This window comes from Gigantopelta aegis, chromosome 5, assembly GCF_016097555.1.
Source record: "Gigantopelta aegis isolate Gae_Host chromosome 5, Gae_host_genome, whole genome shotgun sequence".
In the NCBI taxonomy this organism is placed as follows: Eukaryota; Metazoa; Mollusca; class Gastropoda; order Neomphalida; family Peltospiridae; genus Gigantopelta; species Gigantopelta aegis.
In genome coordinates this window covers 10,942,482-10,968,325 of record NC_054703.1, presented here as the reverse complement: position 1 = coordinate 10,968,325, position 25,844 = coordinate 10,942,482, and the positions used below count along the sequence as shown (strand labels likewise).

Sequence of the window (25,844 nt, the reverse complement as noted above, 5' to 3'; positions counted from 1 at the left end):
TTAAAAAGAAACAAAGAAAGAAGAAAAAAATAATTAGAAATTGATATTTCGATTGCAAGTCCCGGGGGAGGGGTGGGAGCTGTTCTCCCCGTTCGAGGACGAACTTGTACGCTTATTTTGTCCTATTCTATGTCAATAAACATAAATGTATGGTATGTACCCCCTACCTCCAGTAGAGGTTATGCCCCCCCCCCCCCCTCCCGCCCCGAACTTGTATACACAAGGACATGTTGAAATGATCAAGATGGGTGTGAAAAGAGAATGATGATGAGTACCAGATAAACATTTCAGAAAGTATTCCACTATTTTGTTTTTCATTTCTAGTTTAATTCAATTGTAAACTGATAACATGAAGTCACAAGTGCCTTGTAAAGAACTATTAGGTATAAAATCTAACCAGCCATTAAACGTAGCTATTATCTTCAGGATTTATTAGTTGATTATAAACACACACCAGACACACATCAGTAGTTCTTACCATTCAAGGAATAAAAACAGTTACAGAAAATACAGAGTGTTTCTTGTGTTGTAAACGAAATACGAAATTTCTGGCATGCTGTCCAAGTCTTTGTTTTTGTTTTATTTATCTAGTTGCTGGTTCTATTTCAGTACTTCTTGTGACAGTGTTCATCCCTGACTGGTGTACGAGAGGCTTCTAACGAAACAAGACATTGTGGAATCGATCACAATTAGGAAGGTCCACTGTTAGAAACGCAGCATGTCAAACACTATTGATAGATGTGTCGAACCGGAGGTCTCGTCAAAACATTGTGAAAACAACCCTGATCATTCTTCTGAGAAACCTTTCCAATGTGGGATGTGCTTAAAGTGTTTCTCTTACAAGTCTCTCGTTAAACTGCATATGAGGATCCACACTGATGAAAAACCATATCAGTGTGAGGTGTGCAGCAAGTGTTTTCATCATAAAAATTCCTTGAAATACCATATGCTCATTCACACTGGAGTTAGGTCTTTCAAATGTGAGGTCTGTGCTAAATGTTTCTCACGCCGATCTCACTTGCAAAGACATATCTTCAGTCACAATGGAGTTAGCTCTTTCAAATGTGAGGACTGTGGAAAATGTTTCTATAGCAGTTCTCGTTTAAAGCGACATGTGTTGGTTCACACTGAGGTTAAGTCTTTTAATTGTGAGGTGTGTGCGAAATGTTTCTCTAACAGTTCTGGTTTAAAACAACATATGTTGGTTCACACTGGTGTTAAGTCTTTTAATTGTGAGATGTGTGCAAAATGTTTCTCACACAATTCTTCCTTGAAAAGACATTTGCTGATCCACAATGGGGTTAAGTCTTTTAAATGTGAGGTATGTGCAAAATGTTTCTCAGTAAATTCTACCTTGAAAAGACATATCTTCATGCACAATGGAGTTAGCTCTTTCATATGTGAGGACTGTGGAAAATGTTTCTATGACAGTTCTCGTTTAAAACGACATATGTTGGTTCACACTGGTGTTAAGTCTTTTACGTGAGGCATGTGATCTTAGAATGCTTGTTATCACCCTTGATCTGCAGAGGAATTGTGCGGGGTCTGGTAGGGAACGGGTATTGTTTTAGCAGTACTCTCAGAATGCTTGTTATCACCCTTGATCTGCAGAGGAATTGTGTGGGGACTGGTAGGGAACATACATTGTTTTAGAAGTCATCTTAGAATGCTTGTTATCACCCTTGATCTGCAGAGGAATTGTGTGGGGTCTGGTAGGGAACATGCATTGTTTTAGAAGTCATCTCAAAATGCTTGTTTATGTCACGTTCATCTGATTATAGGTGATGAATAAACCTTTTTGCTTTAAAAAAAAAAAAGTGCTTGTTTCATTATTTCTTTATAATTGTTACTTCCGGGTGCTCATTTTTGTACTACATTTGTTTTCAGTTAGCACCATAGATCATTTATGTGCACTTTCCTGTAAACAGGACAGCACACACCACAGTGTTTTATACACTTATCGTGGATTTGTGATGAATCCACTTAACTACATCACCATTGTTAGGTGAAAGTTCCGAACATGTAAAACAGCAGGTATTACGTCTGCAATTGGTGATACATATGACAGGGTTTGTTGTTAAAATACATTTATACAATTGTATTCCATCTAGTAGAACTGCGTCAAGTAGTTTTGTACTCAAAACATATATGGGATACCTGGAAAATACCGTTTTGAGCAAAATCAGGGGTGTTGTAAAAAAAACCCCACCAAAACCCACCAAAACATCAGTTTTATCAAAAATGGACTATGAAAACTTCCAATTTCTTGACACCTTTTGTTTATATTTATTTTTTTCCTAGACACATATATGAATATTGAATTCCAATAATACGTTTCAGCCTCATTTGGAGGGGGGTGGGGGGGGGGGGGGGGGGGGGGGGGGGGGGGGTGTCAACCAAAGCAATTTACCACATCTTCGCCCTTGTGTAATTTTTAAGCTATTCATCAAGACAAAATGTAGAAAAGCGGGGTGCTCAGTTCATAGTCAAGCGCACACTGTTCTGTCTGCGATTGGTGTAGAGCCAGTGGGTGCTCGGTTCATAGTCACGTGCTCGCTGCTCTGTCTGTGATTAATGGTAGGATCAGTGGGTGCTCGGTTCATAGCCAAGTGCTCGCTGCTCTGTCTGTGATTGGTGTAAAGCCAGTGGGTCCTCGGTTCATAGTCAAGTGCTCGCTGCTCTGTCTGTGATTAATGTACAGCCAGCGGTGCTCGGTTCATAGTCAAGTGCTCGCTGCTCTGTCTGTGATTGATGTAGCGCCAGTGGGTCCTCGGATCATAGCCAAGTGTTCCCTGCTCTGTATGTGATTGATGTAGAGCCAGTGGGTGATCGGTTCATAATCAAGTGTTCGCTGCTCTGTATGTGATTGATGTAGAGCCAGTGGGTGCTCGGTTCATAGGCAAGTGTTTCCTGCTCTGTATGTGATTGATGTAGAGCCAGTGGGTGCTCGGTTCATAGTCAAGTGCTCGCTGCTCTGTCTGTGATTGATGTAGAGCCAGTGGGTGATCGGTTCATAGTCAAGTGTTCGCTGCTCTGTCTGTGATTGATGTAGAGCCAGTGGGTGCTCGGTTCATAGTCAAGTGCTCGCTGCTCTGTATGTGATTGATGTAGAGCCAGTGGGTGCTCGGTTCATAGTCAAGTGCTCGCTGCTCTGTCTGTGATTGATGTAGAGCCAGTGGGTGCTCGGTTCATAGTCAAGTGCTTGCTGCTCTGTATGTGATTGATGTAGAGCCAGTGGGTGCTCGGTTCATAGTCAAGTGCTCGCTGCTCTGTCTGTGATTGATGTAGAGCCATTGGGTCCTCGGTTCATAGTCAAGTGCTCGCTGCTCTGTCTGCGATTGATGTAGAGCCAGTGGGTCCTTTTGTTTATATTTATCTTTTTCCTAGACTCGCTGCTCTGTCTGTGATTGATGTAGAATTCCAATATGCTACGTTTCAGCCTCATTTGGAGTGCTCGCTGCTCTGTCTGTGAGGAGGGGTTGGGGTTGGGGTGGGGTGGGGGGTGTTAACCAAAGCCATTTACCACTCCTACCCCCAACCCCCAAAGTCTTCGCCCTTGTGCAATTTTTAAGCTATTGATAAAGACAAAATGTAGAAAAGTGGTGCTCAGTTCATAGTCAAGCGCACACTGCTCTGTCTGTGATTGGTGTAGAGCCAGTGGGTGCTCGGTTCATAGTCAAGTTCTCGCTGCTCTGTCTGTGCTCGGTTCATAGTCAAGAGCTCGCTGCTGTGTCTGTGCTCGGTTCATAGTCAAGTGCTCGCTGCTCTGTATGTTCTCGGTTCATAGTCAAGTGCTCGCTGCTCTGTCTGTGCTCGGTTCATAGCCAAGAGCTTGCTGCTCTGTCTGTGCTCGGTTCATAGTCAAGTGCTCGCTGCTCTGTCTGTGCTCGGTTCATAGTCAAAGAAAGAAATATTTTATTTAACGACGCACTCAACACATTTTATTTACGGTTATATGGCGTCAGACATATGGTTAAGGACCACACAGATTTTGAGAGGAAACCCGCTGTCGCCATTACATGGGCTACTCTTTCCGATTAGCAGCAAGGAACCTTTTATTTGCGCTTCCCACAGGCAAGATAGCACAAACCATGGCCTTTGTTGAACCAGTTATGGATCACTGGTCGGTGCAAGTGGTTTACACCTACCCATTGAACCTTGCGGAGCATTCACTCAGGGTTTGGAGTCGGTATCTGGATTAAAAATCCCATGCCTCGACTGGGATCCGAACCCAGTACCTACCAGCCTGTAGATCGATGACCTAACCACGACGCCACCGAGGCCGGTCGGTTCATAGTCAAGTGCTTGCCGTTCTGTCTGTGATTGATTTCTCCGTTTTTCCTCTTGTGTGAGTCCCATGATTTAGTTATGTATGTATAGTTATGTTCATGTTTGTAGCCAATTAAGGTTCAAGCACGCCGTCCTAGCCACACACATCGGCTGTCAGGCAGGGAGTTAGCAGGGTTGAAAATTAGCAGTCGCCCGACAGCGGGTTTCCTCTGAATATCTGTGTAATCCTTCACCATATGCCCGACGCCATATAACCGTAAATAAAATGTGTTGAGTGCGTCGTTAAATAAAACATTCCCTTCCTTCCTACTTGAAATTTGATTTCGAAAAACAGTGTCATCGAAACATAAATTTCTATTTCGGAAATCCCAATAATGCAGCAAAAGAGTTGTGTGTTTCATAAAATTGGGGTGTGGGTGGCAAGGCATTATCTCACATCATCGTTTAATGAACTCACCAGCTATCATCGGCTATTGAGTGTCAAATATTTTGGTAATTCTAACGTAGCCTTAGATATCCGCTATATTTTCCAATCGGTGGCAAGCGATATTTTATATGCATCAATCCACAGACAGGATAACACATACTACGGCCTTTCATATACCAGTTGTGGTGCACTGACTGCACCGAAAAATCGGGGATCGATCCTGGACCGACCTCCCATCAAGCGAGCGCTCTCATGGTCAAGTAAGTTACCGACATAATATATAGGCCTACTGTTTGTCTCAGAGACCCGCTTCATTTTCCACTTATTAGCAAGGGATATTTTATATGCACCAATCCACAGACAGGATAGCACATAGTCATGTCTTTTGATATACCAGTTGTGATGCATTGACTGGATCGAAAATCGGGGATCCATTCTAGACCGCCCCTCGCCACAAACTAGGCTTATATATTATGTTGGACAAGTAAGTTACTAACAATATATAATCCTACTATTTGTGGTGAGGGGTGGCAAGACTATTTCACATCGTCCATACGTGGCGGATTCAGAACAGGATACGTCCCGTCCTCATGGTCAAGTAATGAATGAATGAATGAATGAATGTTTAACGACACCCCAGCACGAAAAATACATCGGCTATTGGGTGTCAAACTATGGTAATGCAAATAAATAAAGTGATGATCAACATCAATATAAAAATTCAAGGTTTAAACAAAAACAGTGTAAAGAACTGTGCAAAAACACAAATATCACAGAATTTTACGGATACTGAATTTTACTAAAAACTTAAATTTTGTGCTGTATTGGCCATTCTCAAAGAAAATGTTACACCCCTGCACCACGGTGAGGTTACAGCACTCGCAGGGGACATGGTCAAGTAAGTTACTAACACGATATATAAGCCTACCGTTTGTGGTGAGGCTTTATTTCACACCATCCATACGCGGTGCATTCAGAACAAAGAAATGTTTTATTTAACGACGCGCTCAACACATTTTATTTACGGTTGTATGGCGTCAGACACATGGTTAAGGACCGCACTGCTATTGATCGAAGAAACCCGCTGTCTCCACTTCATGGGCTACTCTTTTCGATTAGCAGCAAGGGATATTTTATATGCACCATCCCACAAACAGGGTAGTACATACCACGGCCTTTGATATACCAGTCTGGCTGGACCGAGAAATAGCCCAGTGGACTCACCGACGGGGATCGATCCCAGACCGACCGCGCATCGGGCGAGCGCTTTACCACTGGGCTACGTCCCGCCCCGAATTCAGAACAAGTCTACAATAATTTACGGGCTTACATCTAATATGTCCAAGTAAAGGTTAATTTGTGAAGCACTATCGTTTTCTTCAGTATATACTTTTATATTAACTACGAGGTACAGCATAACGAGGGTCATATTTATCGTACGATTTCCCTCGTATGTCATAACTAAATCGTATGTCCTCCTGGCATTGTCGTTTAACGATTTGCTGTTGTAAGAGTACATTTATTTCTGACTGGCTGACACGACATTCCACAGATACTACTTTCTTCATTCATACATTTTCACTACGAGTGGAAGCTTGTCACGAGCTGTTTACGACATGCCGTACTGATAAATACGTGTTTTTAATTGATTTAATAAAACATTAATTGATTATTAATGATAACTTGTATTACAGGTGCTATATACGGGGGTACTTTCAATATTAACGTTTATCCGCAATCAAAATCCGCGGCAGCTAGCAGTGTTGTGACTCCGTCACATGACCCACAGTAAGCTTGACTGGTTCGTTGCAAATGAGGTGAACCACAACATGTACTGTTTCCTGGTTTTTACTTAATACATTTAACTCGTTACTAATTAATTCAATTACTGTGTATATGTTTGCTTTTTGGTATAAACATGTTTTACAATTTACAGCTGTTGATACATGTGTACTCTTTACTTATGGGCGTATAAATATGACAGGCCCGTACGCAGGGGGTGGGGGTGGGGGTGATGGGTGTGTACGCACCCCCCCCCCCCCCCCCCCAATTACTAAAGGTCCACTTTCTCTATTAAATTTAAATAATGTTACGTAATCGTTGTTGTTTTGAGGGGTTATTTTTATGTTGATTGGTCCCATCATGAGCAATTCGCACCCACCCATTAAAAATCCTGCGTACGGGCCTGCATGACGTCACTTTAGAACGGGTTGTGCTTTTTTTTTTCAAGACAGTAATGAACAAACATTACTCCGCCGTTAAGGAAACGTTATTTTGTAAACAATGACAGGAATGTTCATTTAGCAGTACATTTCTACGGTAATAAACAAAAGATTACATTCGTGTCCATGACTCCTGCCAAATTATCGCTCTCGCTCGGGAAATATGATAATTTAGGCACTCGTGTCGTAAACATCGTCTGGCATGGACACTCATTTAATATCCTCTATATATTTGAGTATGTTGCCTGATGACATTGGACTTGAATTGTCTTGAAACTAGCTCAGAATATGATCAAGGTTGACAGAGACCATCAACGAAAATATTATAGAAAATGGATTTCATTTCCTGATCACGTGTAATTGTTATTATGATGTAAGAATGAATTTATAGTGTGCAGCGTCTGTGATAAGACCTAACTTTCTTGAATAATTAAGTACGGACCAGTTTAAATCACTTCCGTGTTCTGCCATCTTGTTTAAACCGTTGGCCGCTACTTTTTCAACCATGCTCAAGAGGAAAAAATGCTTAGTGTATAACAATTTTTATTGCTTTTACTGAATAACCCAATTCATATTTAGCATCAGTATTACATTTTATAATAAACAAATAATAAATTTTTTTTTTTTTTATAAGTTAGCATTGTGATTTTAAATATTTTAGAATTTTAAATGTTTGGAGTAGGCCGTTTGGCCTATATATATATATATATATATATATATATATATATATATATATATATATATATATATATATATATATATATATATATATATATATATACATGATGTATGTACATTATGTGACACTATACGAAATATAGTATTGACTTAATGTGCACCCTGCACTACTACAACAAGACAAAAAAACCTATAGAAAGATTGACTTAGAGAGACTACTAGAGAGAGAGAGAGAGAGAGAGAGAGAGAGAGAGAGAGAGAGAGAGAGAGAGAGAGAGAGAGAGAGAGAGAGAGACTCAGCCAGTCAGTCGGACAGAGAGAGAGACATACAGACAGTCACAGAGAGAGAGAGAGAGAGAGAGAGAGAGAGAGAGAGAGAGAGAGAGAGAGAGAGAGAGAGAGAGAGAGAGAGAGAGAGACAGACAGACAGACAGACACAGACAGACAGGACAGAACACTCAGTTAGAACAGGTTAACTACAGCACATCTAGGTGTCCCTGAATTTATTTTTGTTTCTTGTTTTGTTTAAAAGCAAAATAATGCCTGGGAAAAAGAATAATTACGGAATAGAACACGTTTTATATATTAGCAAAAATAATCAAGTATATCAGTAAATAAGAAATAGTTAATCACAGTCCGCATATCACCGTAGTCCGAACAACGGTCCAGAATCGCCTTCTCAGAACAGTTTGATTGAAGTTGACCTGATTGATGTTTCGTAGGTTTATTCAGTATATTAGCACAATTTTCTTACTTTTTCCTCAATTAATTTAGTTACAGTTGTCCAGTGTATCTTGATGTTCACGTAATTCACTCTGTAACGTGTATGTATTGTCTAATTTAGCCCGCAAATCAAATTATTCTAGGTATGTATGATGTTGCAGTTTTTAATATCTGATAGTCGAAATAGAACACGGGATCGGACTATCTTTGTTCAGACACCCCGGTTCTTTCTGTAAAATTCGATCAATCGCGATTCTTTTTTTCGCTGCCATTTGTAATGCTTCGTACGCAATACGTTTAAATAAAATATACCATCGACGTCCCAAATTGCGTTCACCTAACGACAAAAACACGAATACGATATTTACATAAATATTATTCTACATTTTCAGCTTCGATACGTGCAACAAAATAGATTGCAATTAATTAACGTAAAACATCAACAATGTGGACGTAAAACAAATCCATTCTAGTAAACAAAAGTGAAGCATCCTCCAGTAAATAGGAAAGTAGGCAACGTTTCTAACTGCGTTCAGGCGCATGCGTTTGCAAAAAGTATCGTACCGTGCATGTGCGGTTCGTCATTTTCCATTTGTAAAGCCACTACATGGGAAAAAAGAGAAGTTTCTTTACGCACAGTTGACGAAGGAAGGAAGGAAATATTTTATTTAACGACGCACTCAACACATTTTATTTACGGTTATATGGCGTCGGACATATGGTTAAGGACCACACAGATATTGAGGTTGGTGTTCCTATAAATATAGATACAATCTAGATGTACATCGTGTGTGGCCAAGTACGTATTAGCAAATATGTCATCGTAACAATAATTATATATTTTTGTTTTATTTGGTTAGGAACTTTTAAAGTTACTAATAAAAAAAAAAAAAAAATGCTTTATTTAACGACGCACTCATCACATTTTATTTACGGTTATATGGCGTCAGACAGTTAAGGACCATACAGATATTGAGAGAGGAAACCCGCTGTCGCCACTTCATGAGCTACTGTTTTCGATTAGCAGCAAGGGATCTTTTATATGCACCATTCCATAGACAGGATAGCACATACCACGGCCTTTGATTTACCAGTCGTGGTGCACTGGCTGGAGCGAGAAATAGCCCAATGGGCCCACCGACGGGGATCGATCCCAAACCGAACGCGCATCAAGCGAGCGCTTTACCACTGGGCTAAGTCCCGCCCCCCACAATTGACGAACACTTTATTCAATTTCGGTTTGTGAAGCGTTCTGGTCCGGTCCGCGTTTTACCAACACTCATCGCTAACACTTGGTGTCAATACGTAATGTTCATACCAGCGAATAGTTTGTAACATATTTTTTTAAATTAATTGATTTTTAATTGACACAATTTATATACTCAAAATTAGTTACAATAGTTACGAATGGATTATGAATACTATTCACTTCAGTAGAGGCACACAAATGTAGCATACTTTTTGCAGATCGAATATAATAATTGAAAACAAATTGTAACAACAGGGGGCTAAAAATCGTAAAATTTAAATGATGTGGCCTTGTTGATCTGGCACCTTTGAGGTCATGTGACACGCACCTAGTGTTAATTCATCTTTCTCAATTTTAAGTCGATTTCTACGAGTCATGTGGACCGGACATCGGTAATTGTAAGGAATAAACAAAACCAACTCGGTAAAATTAATCGTTTTAGGAGTGTGTAAAGTTTTGTATTCAGATACTTACTTGTCTGAACTGTATTGTTAATGAAAATGTTCACGAACTGTGAAGAAAAACCTTATAGATGTCCTGGATAGACAGCTCAGATAGCTGAGGTGTGTGCCAAGGACTACGTGTTAAAAGTCTAATTGGATATAAACACGACAATGTTGAAATGGACGAGACAGGTGTAAGAGGAGAATGATGTCGAGTACCAGAAATGTTTAGCAATGACAGGCCTCGCCATTTTAAGGAGACCTATCACTTTCACTCCCCATCACATCTCTGAGATTAGTTCAAAGAGTCGAGGTTTGCAGTGATCATTTCAGCAGGTGTATTTGCAATATTAAATTATGTTTGTTTTTCTTCTTTCTTTTTTTTCCCCTTTGATTCAGTTTGAAATAGAAAATGTGAGTCCGCAATTGCGTTGTAGAGCATCATTTTGTATAACGTATAGACGGACACTACACGTTACTGTGTTCAGGACGTATTGTTTAATTATAAACGCATAAATCAGTACTGTCTTACTATTCATTGAAATAACATTAACAGAAGACACAGAGCTTGTGTAGAGATATAACGAAAGACACATTTCGGGGGCATATTTTTCAACTCTAGCTTATATTTTATTTATCTAGTTACTGGTTCTGTTTCAGTTCTTCGCTTCACAATGCTCATTCTAGGCTGGTGTCAGAGAGGCTGTTAACGAAACAAGACCTTGTGAAACAGATGAAAACCATTCCAGTTTGACTGTCTTAAAAGCATTATCTCAAACACTGTTGATAGATGTGTTGAACATCAGATCTCATCAAATCATCTTGAACACAACCCTGATATGGAAGTACAAACATCAGCACATTCTTCTGAGAAACCTTTCCAATGTGGGATATGTATAAAGAGTTTCTCTTACAAGTGTCACATTAACCAGCATATGAGGATCCACTCTGGTGAAAAACCATATCAGTGTGAGGTGTGCAGAAAGTGTTTTCATTGGAACACATCCTTGAAACAGCATATGTTGGTTCACACTGGAGTGAAGAATTTCAAGTGTGAGGTGTGTGCAAAACGTTTTTCGCAGAGTTCCATCTTGAAAATTCATATGTTGATCCACACTGGCGTCAAACCTTTTAAATGTGAGGTCTGTGCAAAATGTTTCTCACTCAGTTATCGCGCGAAAAGACATATGCTCAGTCACAATGGAGTTAGCACTTTCAAATGTGAGGTCTGTGCAAAATGTTTCTATGACAAGTTTGTTTTAAAACAACATATGTTGGTTCACACTGGTGTTAAGTGTTTTAATTGCGAGACGTGTGGAAAATGTTTTTCACAAAAGTCTTCCTTGAAAAGACATTTGAAGATCCACAATGGTGTTAAGTCTTTTAGTTGTGAGACGTGTGCAAAATGTTTCTCACAAAATTCACATTTGAAAAGACATATTATGTTGATTCACACTGGTGTTTCGCCTTGTACGTGAGGTGTGTGCAAAACGTTTCTCTCAGAACAAAGACTATGTTTTAATTCACAATGGTAATAACCCGTTTAGTTGTGACGTATATGGAAAAAACAAATCAGAGTTCGCACTTGAAACAATATACCGGGGGGGGGGGGGGGGGGGGGGGTGTGTGTGTGTATGTTAATTCACACTTTTTTGTGAAGTAGAGAGTATATTGAATGGACGACCAATTACTGACATTTCGAGTAATTCGAGTGATTTGTCTCCTTTAACGCCAACTCATTTGCTGCTGCTTCGTTCTGGTGCAAGGTTTCCTCCGGGATTATTTCATGCAAAAGACAGTTATGGGAAAAGACGATGGAGACATATTCAGTATCTCGCAGATTTATTCTGGAAACGATGGTCTAGAGAATATCTTTCATCACGACAAGAGAGACAAAAATGGCTTCATTCTCACAAAAACGTATGTGTAGGTGATATTGTGGTAATGTTTGATAGTTCACCAAGAAATGCATGGTGGCTGGGTCGTGTAGTTGAGGTTATACCAGATCAAAAGGGTTTTGTGCGGATTGTGAAAGTTCGAACTGAAACCTCTACGTTGATGCGTCCTATTGATAAATTGTGTGTGATTCTGGAAGCTGATATTGATGAAGTTAAAATCTAAACAGTGTATTAACAGTGATATTGTTTCAAATGTGATATATTGAACTTTACTGGATGTTATGGTGTATTGAATGTTGCTAGATAAGCATTGTGTTAGATTATTTTTATTGCCTTATATTTAAGGTTATTATGATGTTTTAATTACAATTCTTATGTTTAAGCTCATAAGAATTGGAGGGCCGGACTGTTACGGTTAGAGACGTAGTTTAGTAGCTTCTTTGGGTAGTTATGAATGTGTATAATGTGTGACGTCACATCCGTCATCTTGTGCATTTTTAGATATGAAAAATTGGCTTGGACACGAGGACGTAATAAGAAATGTGAAGCTACGGGGGACATACAAAACGGTATGCATATAATTTGATAAGAACTCAGCGATTCACTGAGTATTAATTAATGTTGATGCAATGCAAACAAAGTAGCACAAATTTATAAGTTAAGGTATTTGTTTAAAAAACATGTGCTTACAATGTACTATTTATAGGGCAGACAAGCATGGCTGAGAAAGCATGTGCGTGTGTCGACAGTTGGTAATGTTAAGATTTGTACAAGAAATAAGACTAAATATGTTTATATTTCATTATGAAAACATTTTAGAATAATTAGATACAAATCTTGATATTAAAAACTTTATTGACAAAGTTTATTAAAAAGAAAACAAAAGACAATGGTTTGGGTCTCATACAATAGTTTATTTTGACTCGTTATACAATATAAGTTTGTTTATATATAGAACATTTACTTAACAAATGTTTTTATATTTGTTACAGTCAATCTAATTCAAGATAAAGAATTGTATCAAGATGAAGATGAATTGATGTTGTGTCTCCGTACAATGACAAATCTTTCAAATGTGACGTTTGTGCAAAACGCTTCAAACTAAGTTGCCACTTAAAACGGTGTATGCTAGTTCACACTGGTGTTAAGTATTTCAGTTGCGAGGTATGTGCAAAATCTTTCTTACAGAGGTCGCACTTGAAACATGTGTTGATTCACACTGGTGCTGAGTCCTTCAAGTGTGAGGTTTGTGAAAAATCTTTCACACAAAAGTCGCACTTGAAGCGGCATAAAAATTATGCTGATTCACACTGGTGTTAAATCTTTCAATAGACCTAGACGTGAAGACAATTGAGGGGAGCAATTAATTACTCCCATAACTTAAATTGCTCCTCAAACTTAGATTATGGTGAGACATTTGATATATTAATTTACCATTATAATACAATATAAATTTAAATTCTTAGGGTTGCTAAAAGTTGCTATCTTTTATCTACACTCAGGAGAGTGATGGAAGTGAGAGTGATGAGGTCTGTAAATGGGAGTCATACAATTTAAAAATTGACAGGTTTAGGTTTGATGATGGTAAATGATCCGAGGTCTCAATCGATCTGTAGGGGGTTCGGGAGCGTGTTCCTCGGACAATGTTCAGAGAAGCGTTTTCAGGACAATTTAATGTTGTAAATTGTCGATGTTGAATAAAACCTGTAATTAAAAGAGGGCACTTTAAAGTGGGGGAGGAGGTCACCAATGAATTGGAAATTGGGGTAAAGAAAAACACGTTTACTACATTGTGTGTTACACAATTGTTGAACAACCCTTTGTTTAGTCTGAATAGCATTGGATATGGGGATATGCCCTGTCAGGTTACTTCTTCTGTTGGGTCACACCTCCTCCTGACTAAAAATTTGTTTCTTGCTTGAAATATACTCATGCAAAGAAATAATGGAACATACAAACAGTAACAGCAAATGTTGACTGCAACCAAAAACCATCATCGCCTGTAACAGTATTACTGTCAGTATCAAGAAGTTGAATATGTATGTAGTTACACGCGTGTAAGACATAAACAGGTGTTTAAGCATTGTAAATGTATGGTGTTTAAGCATTGAAAATGTATGTAGTTACACGCGTGTAAGACATAAACAGGTGTTTAAGCATTGAAAATGTATGTAGTTACACGCGTGTAAGACATAAACAGGTGTTTAAGTATTGACAATGTATGTAGTTACACGCGTGTAAGAAATAAACAGGTGTTTAAGCATTGACAATGTATGCAGTTACACGCGTAAGGCATAAACAGGTGTTTAAGCATTGCAAATGTATGTAGTTACACGCGTGTAAGGCATAAACAGGTGTTTAAGCATTGACAATGTATGTAGTTACACGCGTGTAAGACATAACCAGTCGTTATACGTTCGGCCCTATATATGTTTAGACTCAGCGCACATATATTTTTCCGGACCTTCTACCTACATTTATCATGAACAGTTACATATTACGTTTTGAGTTTCATGGCGAGTTACCCATTTTTATGCACATATAAAGTTTGTCTTTCATGGACATTTATTCAAGGGCCACAAGGGTCAGACATCGAAATTATCCATATGGACTTATGCTCATCAATTTAAGATAAAATCTGTGGTGCCCTCTCGTGTTTTAGTAGAGTAGAGTCTTTCAGAATGCTTGTTATCACCCTTGACCTGCAGAGAAATTGTGTGAGGCCTGGTAGGGAACATGCATTGTTTTAGCAGTACTCTCAGAATACGTGTTATCACCCTTGACCTGCAGAGAAATTGTGTGGGGCCTGGTAAGGAGCATGCATTGTTTTAGCAGTACTATCAGAATGCTTGCTTACTTCACGTCATCTGATTATAGGTATTTTATATTTGGAATAAAACATTTTGAAAAATCTGCTCGTTTTATAATTTCTTTATAATTGTTTCTTCCGGGAGCTCAATTTATTGATTTATTTTATTATTTATTATTATTTTGTTTTTTTTGTAATGCACATTATGGAGCCAGTCTGGTATAAGGGTAGATCTAGTGGGAAATATGACTCCCCCCGCCCCCCCCCCCCCCCCCCCCCACACACACACAACATTTGTTTTCAACTAGCACGACACTTCCCTACAAACAGGACAGCCCATACCACGGCCGTTGATATACCTATCGTGGGGTCCTGGGTGTAACTGGAAAACGTCAACTATAGACTCGTGATGAACGCACCGAACATTTAATACAGCAGTTAATATTTGTGTAATTTTTGATACATGTGAAAGGGTTTGGTGTAATAATAAATATATACAATTGTATTTCTTCTACTTCGCTCCTGTACAAAATGTAGAAAAGTGGGTCCTCTGTTCATAGTCAAGTGCTTGCTGCTGTCTCTACGATTGACTTCTACGTATTTTCCTCTATTGCGAGCGTATTCGAAAATATGGACCCATTGAGCTATTTCTCGTTCCAGCCAGTGTTCCACAACTGGTGTAACAAAGGCCGGGGTATGTACTATCCTGTCTGTGGGATGGTGCATATAAAAGATCCCCTGCTGCTAATCGAAAAGAATAGTCCATGAAGTGGCGACAGCTGGTTTCCTCTCTCAATATCCATGTGGTCCTTAACCATATGTCTGACGCCATATAACCGTAAATAAAATGTGTTGAGTGCGTCGTTAAATAAAACATGTCCTTCTTCTTCTTCGGAAATATTAAAAAGGAAGAAGGAAAGGAAAGGGACTAAAAGCGACTTCCTTCCAACGGCTCCTGTCCCTCCTTCACATCAACTACGTGCCGTCCCGTGCCACTCACCCGTCCTTCACATCAACTACGTGCCGTCCCGCGCCACTCACCCGTCCTCCACATCAATGACTTGCCATCCCGCGGCAGTCCCCCCGTCCCCCCGTCCCCCACATCAACCACCTGCCATCCCGCGCTAGTCCCCCCCCCATCCTCCACATCAACCACCTGCCATCCCGCGCTAGTCCCCCCCCCCCCCATCCTCCACATCAACCACCTGTCATCCCGCGTCGGTCACCCGACCTCCATGTCAACCACCTGCCATCCCGCAGCAGTCCTCCGTCCTCCACATCATACGCCTGCCATTCCACGCTAATCCACCCGTCCTACACATCAAACGCCTGCCATTCCACGCTAATCCACCCGTCCTCCACATCAAACGCCTGCCATTCCACGCTAATCCACCCGTCCTCCACATCAACCACCTGCCATCCCGCACCAGTCCCCCGTCCTCCACATCAAACGCCTGCCATTCCACGCTAATCCACCCGTCCTCCACATCAACCACCTGCCATCCCGCACCAGTCCCCCGTCCTCCACATCAACTACCTGCCATTCCACGCTAATCCACCCGTCCTCCACATCAACCACCTGCCATCCCGCACCAGTCCCCCGTCCTCCACATCAAACGCCTGCCATTCCACGCTAATCCACCCGTCCTCCACATCAACCACCTGCCATTCCACGCTAATCCACCCGTCCTCCACATCAAACGCCTGCCATTCCACGCTAATCCACCCGTCCTCCACATCAAACGCCTGCCATTCCACGCTAATCCACCCGTCCTCCACATCAAACGCCTGCCATTCCACGCTAATCCACCCGTCCTCCACATCAAACGCCTGCCATTCCACGCTAATCCACCCGTCCTCCACATCAACCGCCTGCCATCCCGCGCCAGTCCACCCGTCCTCCACATCAACCACCTGCCATCCCGCACCAGTCCCCCGTCCTCCACATCAAACACCTGCCATTCCACGCTAATCCACCCGTCCTCCACATCAAACGCCTGCCATTCCACGCTAATCCACCCGTCCTCCACATCAACCACCTGCCATCCCGCGCCAGTCCCCCGTCCTCCACATCAACCACCTGCCATCCCGCGCCAGTCCCCCGTCCTCCACATCAACCGCCTGCCATTCCACGCTAATCCACCCGTCCTCCACATCAACCACCTGCCATCCCGCACCAGTCCCCCGTCCTCCACATCAAACGCCTGCCATTCCACGCTAATCCACCCGTCCTCCACATCAACCACCTGCCATTCCACGCTAATCCACCCGTCGTCCACATCAAACGCCTGCCATTCCACGCTAATCCACCCGTCCTCCACATCAACCACCTGCCATTCCACGCTAATCCACCCGTCCTCCACATCAACCACCTGCCATCCCGCACCAGTCCCCCGTCCTCCACATCAACCACCTGCCATTCCACGCTAATCCACCCGTCCTCCACATCAACCAACTGCCATCCCGCACCAGTCCCCCCCGTCCTCCACATCAACCGCCTGCCATTCCACGCTAATCCACCCGTCCTCCACATCAACCACCTGCCATTCCCGCGTCGGTCCACCCGACCTCCATGTCAACCACCTGCCATCCCGCAGCAGTCCCCCGTCCTCCACATCAACCACCTGCCATTCCACGCCAGTCCCCCCGTCCTCCACATCAACCACCTGCCATCCCGCGCCAGTCCCCCGTCCTCCACATCAACCACCTGCCATCCCGCGCCAGTCCCCTCATCCTCCCCATCAACCACCTGCCATCCCGCGCCAGTTCCCCCAGTCCTCCACATCAACCACCTGCCATCCCGCGCCAGTCCCCCCGTCCTCCACATCAACCACCTGCCATCCCGCACCAGTCCCCCCGTCCTCCACATCAACCACCTGCCATTCCACGCTAATCCACCCGTCCTCCACATCAACCGCCTGCCATCCCGCACCAGTCCCCCGTCCTCCACATCAACCACCTGCCATCCCGCGCCAGTCCCCCCGTCCTCCCCATCAACCACCTGTCCCCCCATCAACAGCCACCTGCCATCCCACGCCAGCCCCCCCGTCCTCCCCATCAACTACCTGTCATTCCGCGTCAGCCCCCAACCCCCCCCCCCTCCGCCCAGTCCTCCACATCAACCACCTGCCATCCCGCGCCAGTCCCCTCGTCATCCCCATCAACCACCTGCCATGCCACGCCAGCCCCCCCCCCCCCAGTCCTCCACATAACCACCTGCCATCCCGCGCTAGTCATCCTCCACATCAACCACCTGCCATCCCACGTCGTTCACCCCACTTCCATGTCAACCACCTGCCATCACGCACCAGTCCCCCGTCCTCCACATCAACCACCTGCCATTCCACGCCAATCCCCTCGTCCTCCACATCAACCGTCTGCCATCCCGCACCAGTCCCCTCGTCCTCCCCATCAACCACTTGCCTTGCCGCGCCAGTCCCCCCCCCCCCAGTCCTCCCCATCAACCACCTGTCATCCCGCGCCAGTCCCCCCAGTCCTCCACATCAACCACCTTCCATCCCGCGGTAGTCCCCCCCCCCCCCCCCCGTCCTCCACATCAACCACCTGCCACTCCGCGCCAGTACGCTGTCCTCCACATCAACCACTTGTCATCCCGCGCCAGTCCCCCTCCCCCGTCCTCCTCATCAACCACCTGCCAGTCCCCCCGTCCACCACATCAACCACCTGCCATCCCGCGCCAGTCCCCCGTCTTCCACATCAACCACTTGCCGTCCCGCGCCAGTCCCCCGTCCTCCACATCAACCACCTGCCATCTCGCGCCAGTACCCTGTCCTCCACATCAACCACTTGTCATCCCGCGCCAGTCCCCCTGCCCCGTCCTCCTCATCAACCACATGTCATGGCGCGCCAGTTTCCCCGTCCTCCAGCTAACTGCATCGAGCTATAATTAATATGCGCGAAACACGTTTGGATGTGAGATCTATTTAAAGACATATTTACTGATGTAGATGTAGAGACAAAAAAATTATACTAGTTTACTGTTTTGTTTAAAAGCCAAATAATGAGCAAGAAAAAATAATAATCCCATGATTTAGTTTTTTGTATTTATAGTCATGTTCATGCTTATAGCCAACTAAGGTTCAAGCACGCCATCCTAGGCACAAACATCGGCTGTCTGTTCAAGACTGTGATTTAGTGGTTAGTGAGAGAGACGTCGGTGTAGGGACCTTACATCTATCCATTAAGTCGTTACACTTGATCTGGGTGGGAGCCGGTACTGGGATGCGAACCCTGTGCCTATCATTCTTACGTCTGATGGTTTAAGCACTACACCACTGAATTAGTGTGTAGGACAGGATTTATGTATTAGCATCGGTGAACTCATTCTCTGCATATTTTCCCGTCCCACCTAATTCCCGACGACTGGTGAAAGGCAGTACTTCCCTATCTCTGGGAACGTACATATAAAATACCCCTTGCTGCACATTGAAAACTGTAGCGGGTTTCAAACAAACATTAACTAACAAAAGAAAGCAGCATGGTGTACTGTTAGTAGACTTGCATAGTTGATGAACTAAACCTGTGCCCGTTACACTCGCCCTCCAATCTTCACTTGTTTCCACCGTGTCTACTATTGCAAGGTGTCGGTAATCCTACTTGAACAGCGCTCGCCTGATGCGCGATCGATCTGGGATCGATTCCCATCGGTGTGCCCATTGGAATTTTTCTCGTTGCAGCCAGTGCTCCACAACTGGTGTAACAAAACCCGTGGTATGTACTATCCTGTCTGTGGCATGGTGCGTTTAAAACATCCCTGTTGCTAATTGAAAAACGTTCAAGTGGCGACATCTGTGTGGTCCTTCACCATATATCCGACGCCATATAACCGTAAATAAAATGTGTTGAGTGTGTCGGTAAATAAAACATGTCCTTCCTTCCTATTTGAAACATAAATTTCTATTTACGAAATCTCTATAATGCAGCAAAAGAATTGTGGTTTTCTTAAATTCAGGTGGGGGTATCACCCATACGTGGTGGATTCAAAACAGGCCTTAACAATAATCTAATATCTCCAAGTGAACGTTTCTTTTGTTTAATGAACTCACCAGAGCACACTGATGTATTTATTAATCATTGGCTATTGCTTGTCAACCATTTGGTAATTCTGACATATAGTGTTCGAGACCCGCTACGTTTTCCAATTAGGATATATTATATGCACCAAACCACAGACAGGATATCACATGCCACGACCTCAGCTATACCAATTGTGGTGCACTGGCTGGAACAAGAATCGGGGATCGATCCTAGATCGACTGCTCGTCCCGCCCTCGTGTCAAGTAAGTTACTGGTTGCCATTCACTTGAGTTGTGTCAGTCTCCTCACTATGTAGTGAAATAAATTGTTTATCACTAGTTTGTTTTGATCAAAGCATTGTAAGATTTAAAACACAAACGCATGCTCACACATTAACGCACATACATTTTTTTTAGCTTGAAAATGTAGTCGAACCCTAATTACATTACTGCAGGCTATTTCACCGAGGACTGGATCAAATAACTGCCATTCGGGAATTCCCTCCCCTTATGACACTATATTCGCTCTGATCTACATAGATATCAGCGTAGCACTTTAGTGAAATTACGGTGCGGTACCTTACCCTTGGGACCGGCCTCGGTGGCGTCGTGGTTAGGTCATCGGTCTACAGGCTGGTAGGTACTGGATTCGGATCCCAGTCTTCTTTAACTATGATTTAATACAGTCGAGGCATGGGATTTTTAACAGCATGTGACCGTACTGTAATAAAAGATTTCTTCATATTCATCTTCTTCTTCTTCTGCTTCTTCTTCAATTAAAGCGTCCTAAGTTTGCAGCCACTGTAAGATGTGTCCATCTAACACAGCTTGTTTGGTCACTACTGTTACATTTCCTTGTTTAGAATACCGGTGTCTGTATAAGCCAGTGTGTTTGTGGCCCTGTCACAATGTTTGTATATACATACATATATGATGTACGTATTAGGCAGTACAATCCGGTTGCATTCTTACTTGCCACGGGGCAGGACGTAACTCAGTGGTACAGCACTCGCCTGATGCGCGATCGATCTAGGATCGATTCCCGTCGGTGGGCGCATTGACTTATTGACTTCGGCACTAGCCAACTCTGGCTACGCTCTCCACAGAAGTTTCCTTTGATTCGATGACGATCTCCCCGCCAACTTGACACTGTGGCTACGAGTCTGATGCCCCACCTCGGAAAAAAAAACACACACACACACACACACACACACACAGAGAGAGAGAGAGAGAGAGAGAGAGAGAGAGAGAGAGAGAGAGAGAGAGAGAGAGAGAGAGAGAGAGAGAGAGAGAGAGAGAGAGAGAGAGAGAGGAGAGAGAGAGAGAGAGAGGAGAGAGAGTGGAGAGAGAGAGAGAGAGAGAGAGAGAGAGAGAGAGAGAGAGAGAGAGAGAGAGAGAGAGAGAGAGAGACAGATAAAGAAACGTCAGATAGAACAGGTTAACTGCGTGTATCAGATCTAGCCACAGGAATTTATGTTAGTTCCTTGTTTCGTTTAAAGGTAAAATAATGCGGTGAAAAAAAAAAATAATAACGAAATGAAACGAAACAAAACGAATGAATTACTGAATAGAACACGTTTTGTATACTAGTATTAGCAAAAATAATCGAGTATATTATTAAAGAAATAGCTAATCGTAGTCCGCACATCATCGTAACTAAACAGTCCGGACAACGGTTCAGAATAGCCGTCTAAGGAGAGATTGATTGGTGTTGACCTGATTTTTGTTAAGTGGGTTTATTCAGTATATTAGCTCAATTTTCTTACGTTTACCTTCATAATTTTAATTACATTTCTCCAGTGTATCTTGAGGTTCACGTAATTCACTCTGTAACATGTATGCATCATCTAATGTTGTCCGCAAATCGATTTATTATTGGTAGATGATGCTGTCGTTTTTAATATCTGATAGTCGAAATAGAACACGGGATCGGACTATCTTTGTTGTGACAACCCGGTTTCTTGTATACAAATCGATCAATTGCGGTTCACTATTTGCCAGTGCCATTTGTAATGCTTCCTATTTGATACTTTTAAATAAAATATGCATAGTCCACACCAATATTGAACTAAATATAATTTAAATAATAAATATGCTCAATGTTCATTATATAGCCTTTTGTATGATTTCAGAAAAGTGGCGGGACATAGCCTAGTGATAAACTGCTCACTTGATGCACGGTTGGTCTAGGATCGATCCCAGTTAGTGGGTCCATTGTGCTTTTCTCGTTGTTTCCACTGCAACAATACTGGTCGTGGTATGTGTTATCCTGTAATAATATAAAACATACATATTAAGCTGGTATAATGTATTATCTTCAGGGCTCACCCTGTACATATCCAAATTACCAAATTGTACATTTTTATTAAAAGTGACTACAACATTTGGTATTTGGCTAATAAAATAAATTCCTTAAATTAACCTCATTTTAATAATTTTCAAGCAAATACTCTACATACATGTACATATCTAAACATTTGTTCTAATGTGAGTCTATGTGGTATTACATACATATGACTTATTATACCAGTATATTTTATGTATTCACTTAAAAAGCAAATCGTTTTGATAGGAAAGTGGAAAAAATAGTTTGGGCATGTAAGAAGGAAGGGAATGTTTTATTTAACTGCTACTGCAAGGTGTCGGTAACACTCAACACATTTTATTTACAGTTATATGGCGTCGGACATATGGCTAAGGAGCTCACACAGATATTGAGAGAGAAAACCAGCTGTCGCCATTTCATGGGCTACTCTTTTAGATTAGCAGCAAAGGTTAGTACATACCACGACCTTTGTTACACCTGTTTCGGAGGAATAAGTCAATGCGCCCACCGACGGGAATCGATCCTAGATCGATCGCGCATCAGGCGAGTGCTGTACTACTGAGCTACGTCCTGTCCCGAGGCAAGTAAGAATGGAAAAACATGTAGCAGGTTTCCTGTCTAAGACTGTATGTCAGAATTGCCCCATGTTTGATATCCAATAGCCGATGATTACTATGTGTACTATTAGTGTCCTTAAACAAAATAAACTTTTAACATTTTGTTTTAAAAGAAAGAAAAGGGAAAACAAACGCAGCGAAAATATACATAATAAATGTTTAGCATACGATATTAGAAATTGTTAAAAATAACAAAATAGCGTGAATGTGTTATTTCAGTTTCCTGTCATTTTCTGTCAACATCTGAGCGAGATGGGTTACGGCCTCATCGGTGTAGTGGTTAACAGGGAATTTGTTTTTTTCAGTATCGTGTTACGATTCGCTACGTTAGTAACTATTTGAGAGATCACTACACAATTTTAAACTTTAATCAGTAATTGCTAATCAGTTTTCAATTGACTAGAAATGTCACTAATCAAAATTGTGAAAACAAAATGTATCCTCGTTAAGCTACCGGTTAAGGCTGGTAGGTACTTTCGCATGAAAAGAGCAAGTTTCAGCGACTCATTGTCAATGAACAGGTGTAAAGTCACTGACCATTAACCCACTGTCCTGGACAGACAGTTCAGATAGCTGAGGTGTGTGCTAAGGACTGTGTGTTAGAACTCTAATCGGATATAAACACGAACATGTTAAAATGGACAAGACAGGTGTGAGACGAGTATGATGACGAGTAATAGAAATGTTTAGCTATAACAGACCTTCTCATCACTGCTCTGAGATTAGTTTACCCATAATTTATATGGTAGCAATATGGTAATAGCTTAAATGGCAATTTGCTTTGCAGAACATCATTTGGTGTTTAGTCAAAATGGACATTAAAGGTAACTGTTATAAACGGAAACAAAACACATAATGTATTATGATTATGAAACATCAACACAACACACAGAGCTTGTGTAGATATAACGGAAGACTGATTTTTGAGCATGTTTTTTCAACTGTTAGTTTCTCTTTGATTTATCTAGTTACTGGTTCTGTTTCAGTTCTTCTCTTCACAATGCTCATTCCAGGTAGGTGTCAGACAGGCTCCTAACGAAACAAGACATTCTGGAACCGATCAAAACTACGAAGTTACGCTGTCTTAAAAGAAGTATGCCAAAAAGTGTTGATAGATTTGTCAAACGTGATGCTTCGTCAAAACATTGTGAACACAACCCTGATGTTTTGGTTCAGAAACCTTTCCAGTGTGGGATGTGCTTAAAGTGTTTCTCTCACAATAGTCATATTAAGCTAAATATGATGACACACACTGGTGAACGACCATATAAGTGTGAGGTTTGTAGAAAGAGTTTTCGTCGGAATGATTCCTTGAAACAGCATATGTTGGTTCACACTGGAGTGAAGAATTTCAAATGTGATATATGTGCAAAGCATTTCTCTAAGACTACGAACTTGAAAACTCATATGTTGATTCACAATGGCGTTAAACGTTTTAAATGCGAGGTGTGTGCAAAATATTTCTCTCAGAACGTCAACATGAAAACTCATATGCTCGTTCACACTGGAGTTAGTTCTCTCAAATGTGAGGTCTGTTCAAAATGTTTCTCTCACAGTTCTATTTTAAAACAACATATGCTGGTTCACACGGGTGTTAAGTCTTTTAATTGTGAGGTATGTGCAAAATGTTTCTCACAAAATTCTTACTTGAAAAGACATATGTTGATTCACACTGGTGTTATGCCTTTTAAGTGTGAGGTGTGTGCAAAATGTTTCAAAAATAGTTCCAACTTGAAAAGTCATATGTTCATGCACACTGGAAATGGGCCATTCAAATGTGAGGTGTGTTCAAAATGTTTCGCTCACAATTCTGGTTTAAAACAGCATATGCTGGTTCACACAGGTTTTAAGTATTTTAATTGTGAGGTGTGTGCAAAATGTTTCTCTAGCAAAGGAAACTTGAATCGGCATATGTTGATTCACACTGGCACGAAAAACAAAACTGAGTGGAGTGATTAATTGGAGCGTCATTTAAGATTTTACCATATCAATACGAAATAAATTCACATCCAAAAGGGACCTCTGCAGTACTCTCTTTAAAGTAGTCTCAGGAGTGATGGGGAGTGAGAGCTCCCCTTAAATGGCGAGGTCTGTCATTAGGGGACCACACAATCCCAAAACGAACGTGATTGATCTTGATGATGGCAAATGATCCGAGCTCCGCCAAGTTTAAAACAAAGGGGCCGAATTTACGAAGCCTGTAAATTTGTAAATGTATGTAGTTATACGTATGCAAGTTGTAAACAGGCTTCGTAAATTTGGCCTGAGATGATCAGAGGAGCATTTCAGGGCAATTTAATATTGTACGTTGTGGGTGATGATTTATATTTTAAGTCATAAAAAGGGAGCTTTAAACCGGCAGGAGTTGGGGAGGTCGCCATTGGGACGTGGGAAAACAAATCACATTTGCATTAATTAACTTAAATTCAATTTATTGCATAGGACAAAATACCCCTGCGCGTGCTGTAACCTCACCGTGGTGCAGGTGTGTAACATTCTCTTTGAGAATGGCCAATACAGCACAAATTGAAGTTTAGAGTAAAATTCAGTATCCGTAAAATTCTGTGATATTTGTATTTGTATTTTTGAACAGTTCTTTATACTGTTTTTGTTTAAACCTTGAATTTTTATATTGATGTTGATCATCACTTTATTTATTTGCATTACCATAGTTTGACACCCAATAGCCGATGTATTTTTCGTGCTGGGGTGTCGTTAAACATTTATTCATTCATTCATTCATTCATTCATTCAAGACAAAACAATATGGTTTCTGCAAACGGAGATAAGAATTATGTGACATCAATAACAACAACAAATGTTACTACTACGAGTAATAATAATAATCATAATCATAATCATAATCATAATATGAATGTTCAGAACAGACAGACAAAATTCGATTTCCTATATATGAAGGAATATTTTAGTGATAAAATACTACTACTACTACTACTACTACTATAATAAATAAATACATTTTGAACAGTTTACGTTTCGAAACACAGCCATCAATAAATGTTAATACACTGTTAAAAATGTTATGTCACATTATTGTATGACAATTCTTGAACAGCCCCTTGTTTATTCCGAATAACATTTGATGTTCAAATCTGTTCAATTGCA

At 41.6% G+C, this 25,844-nt stretch overlaps 1 protein-coding gene across 2 annotated transcripts; it reads left to right on the top strand.

The window, feature by feature from the left end:
* Positions 1-21,484: 21,484 nt before the first annotated feature.
* On the top strand, positions 21,485-25,260 carry LOC121373249 (zinc finger protein 98-like). Of its 2 annotated transcripts, XM_041499759.1 has the most exons (3): positions 21,485-22,032; positions 22,448-22,549; positions 23,705-25,260. In XM_041499759.1, the coding sequence occupies exon 3, from the start codon at positions 23,814-23,816 to the stop codon at positions 24,675-24,677; it is 864 nt and encodes a 287-aa protein (XP_041355693.1). In that variant the 5' UTR covers positions 21,485-22,032; positions 22,448-22,549; positions 23,705-23,813; the 3' UTR covers positions 24,678-25,260. The 2 variants fall into 2 exon arrangements, with proteins under 2 accessions (XP_041355693.1, XP_041355694.1); XM_041499760.1 differs by lacking the exon at positions 21,485-22,032 and having other exon boundaries at positions 22,496-22,549; positions 23,732-25,260.
* Positions 25,261-25,844: the final 584 nt, after the last annotated feature.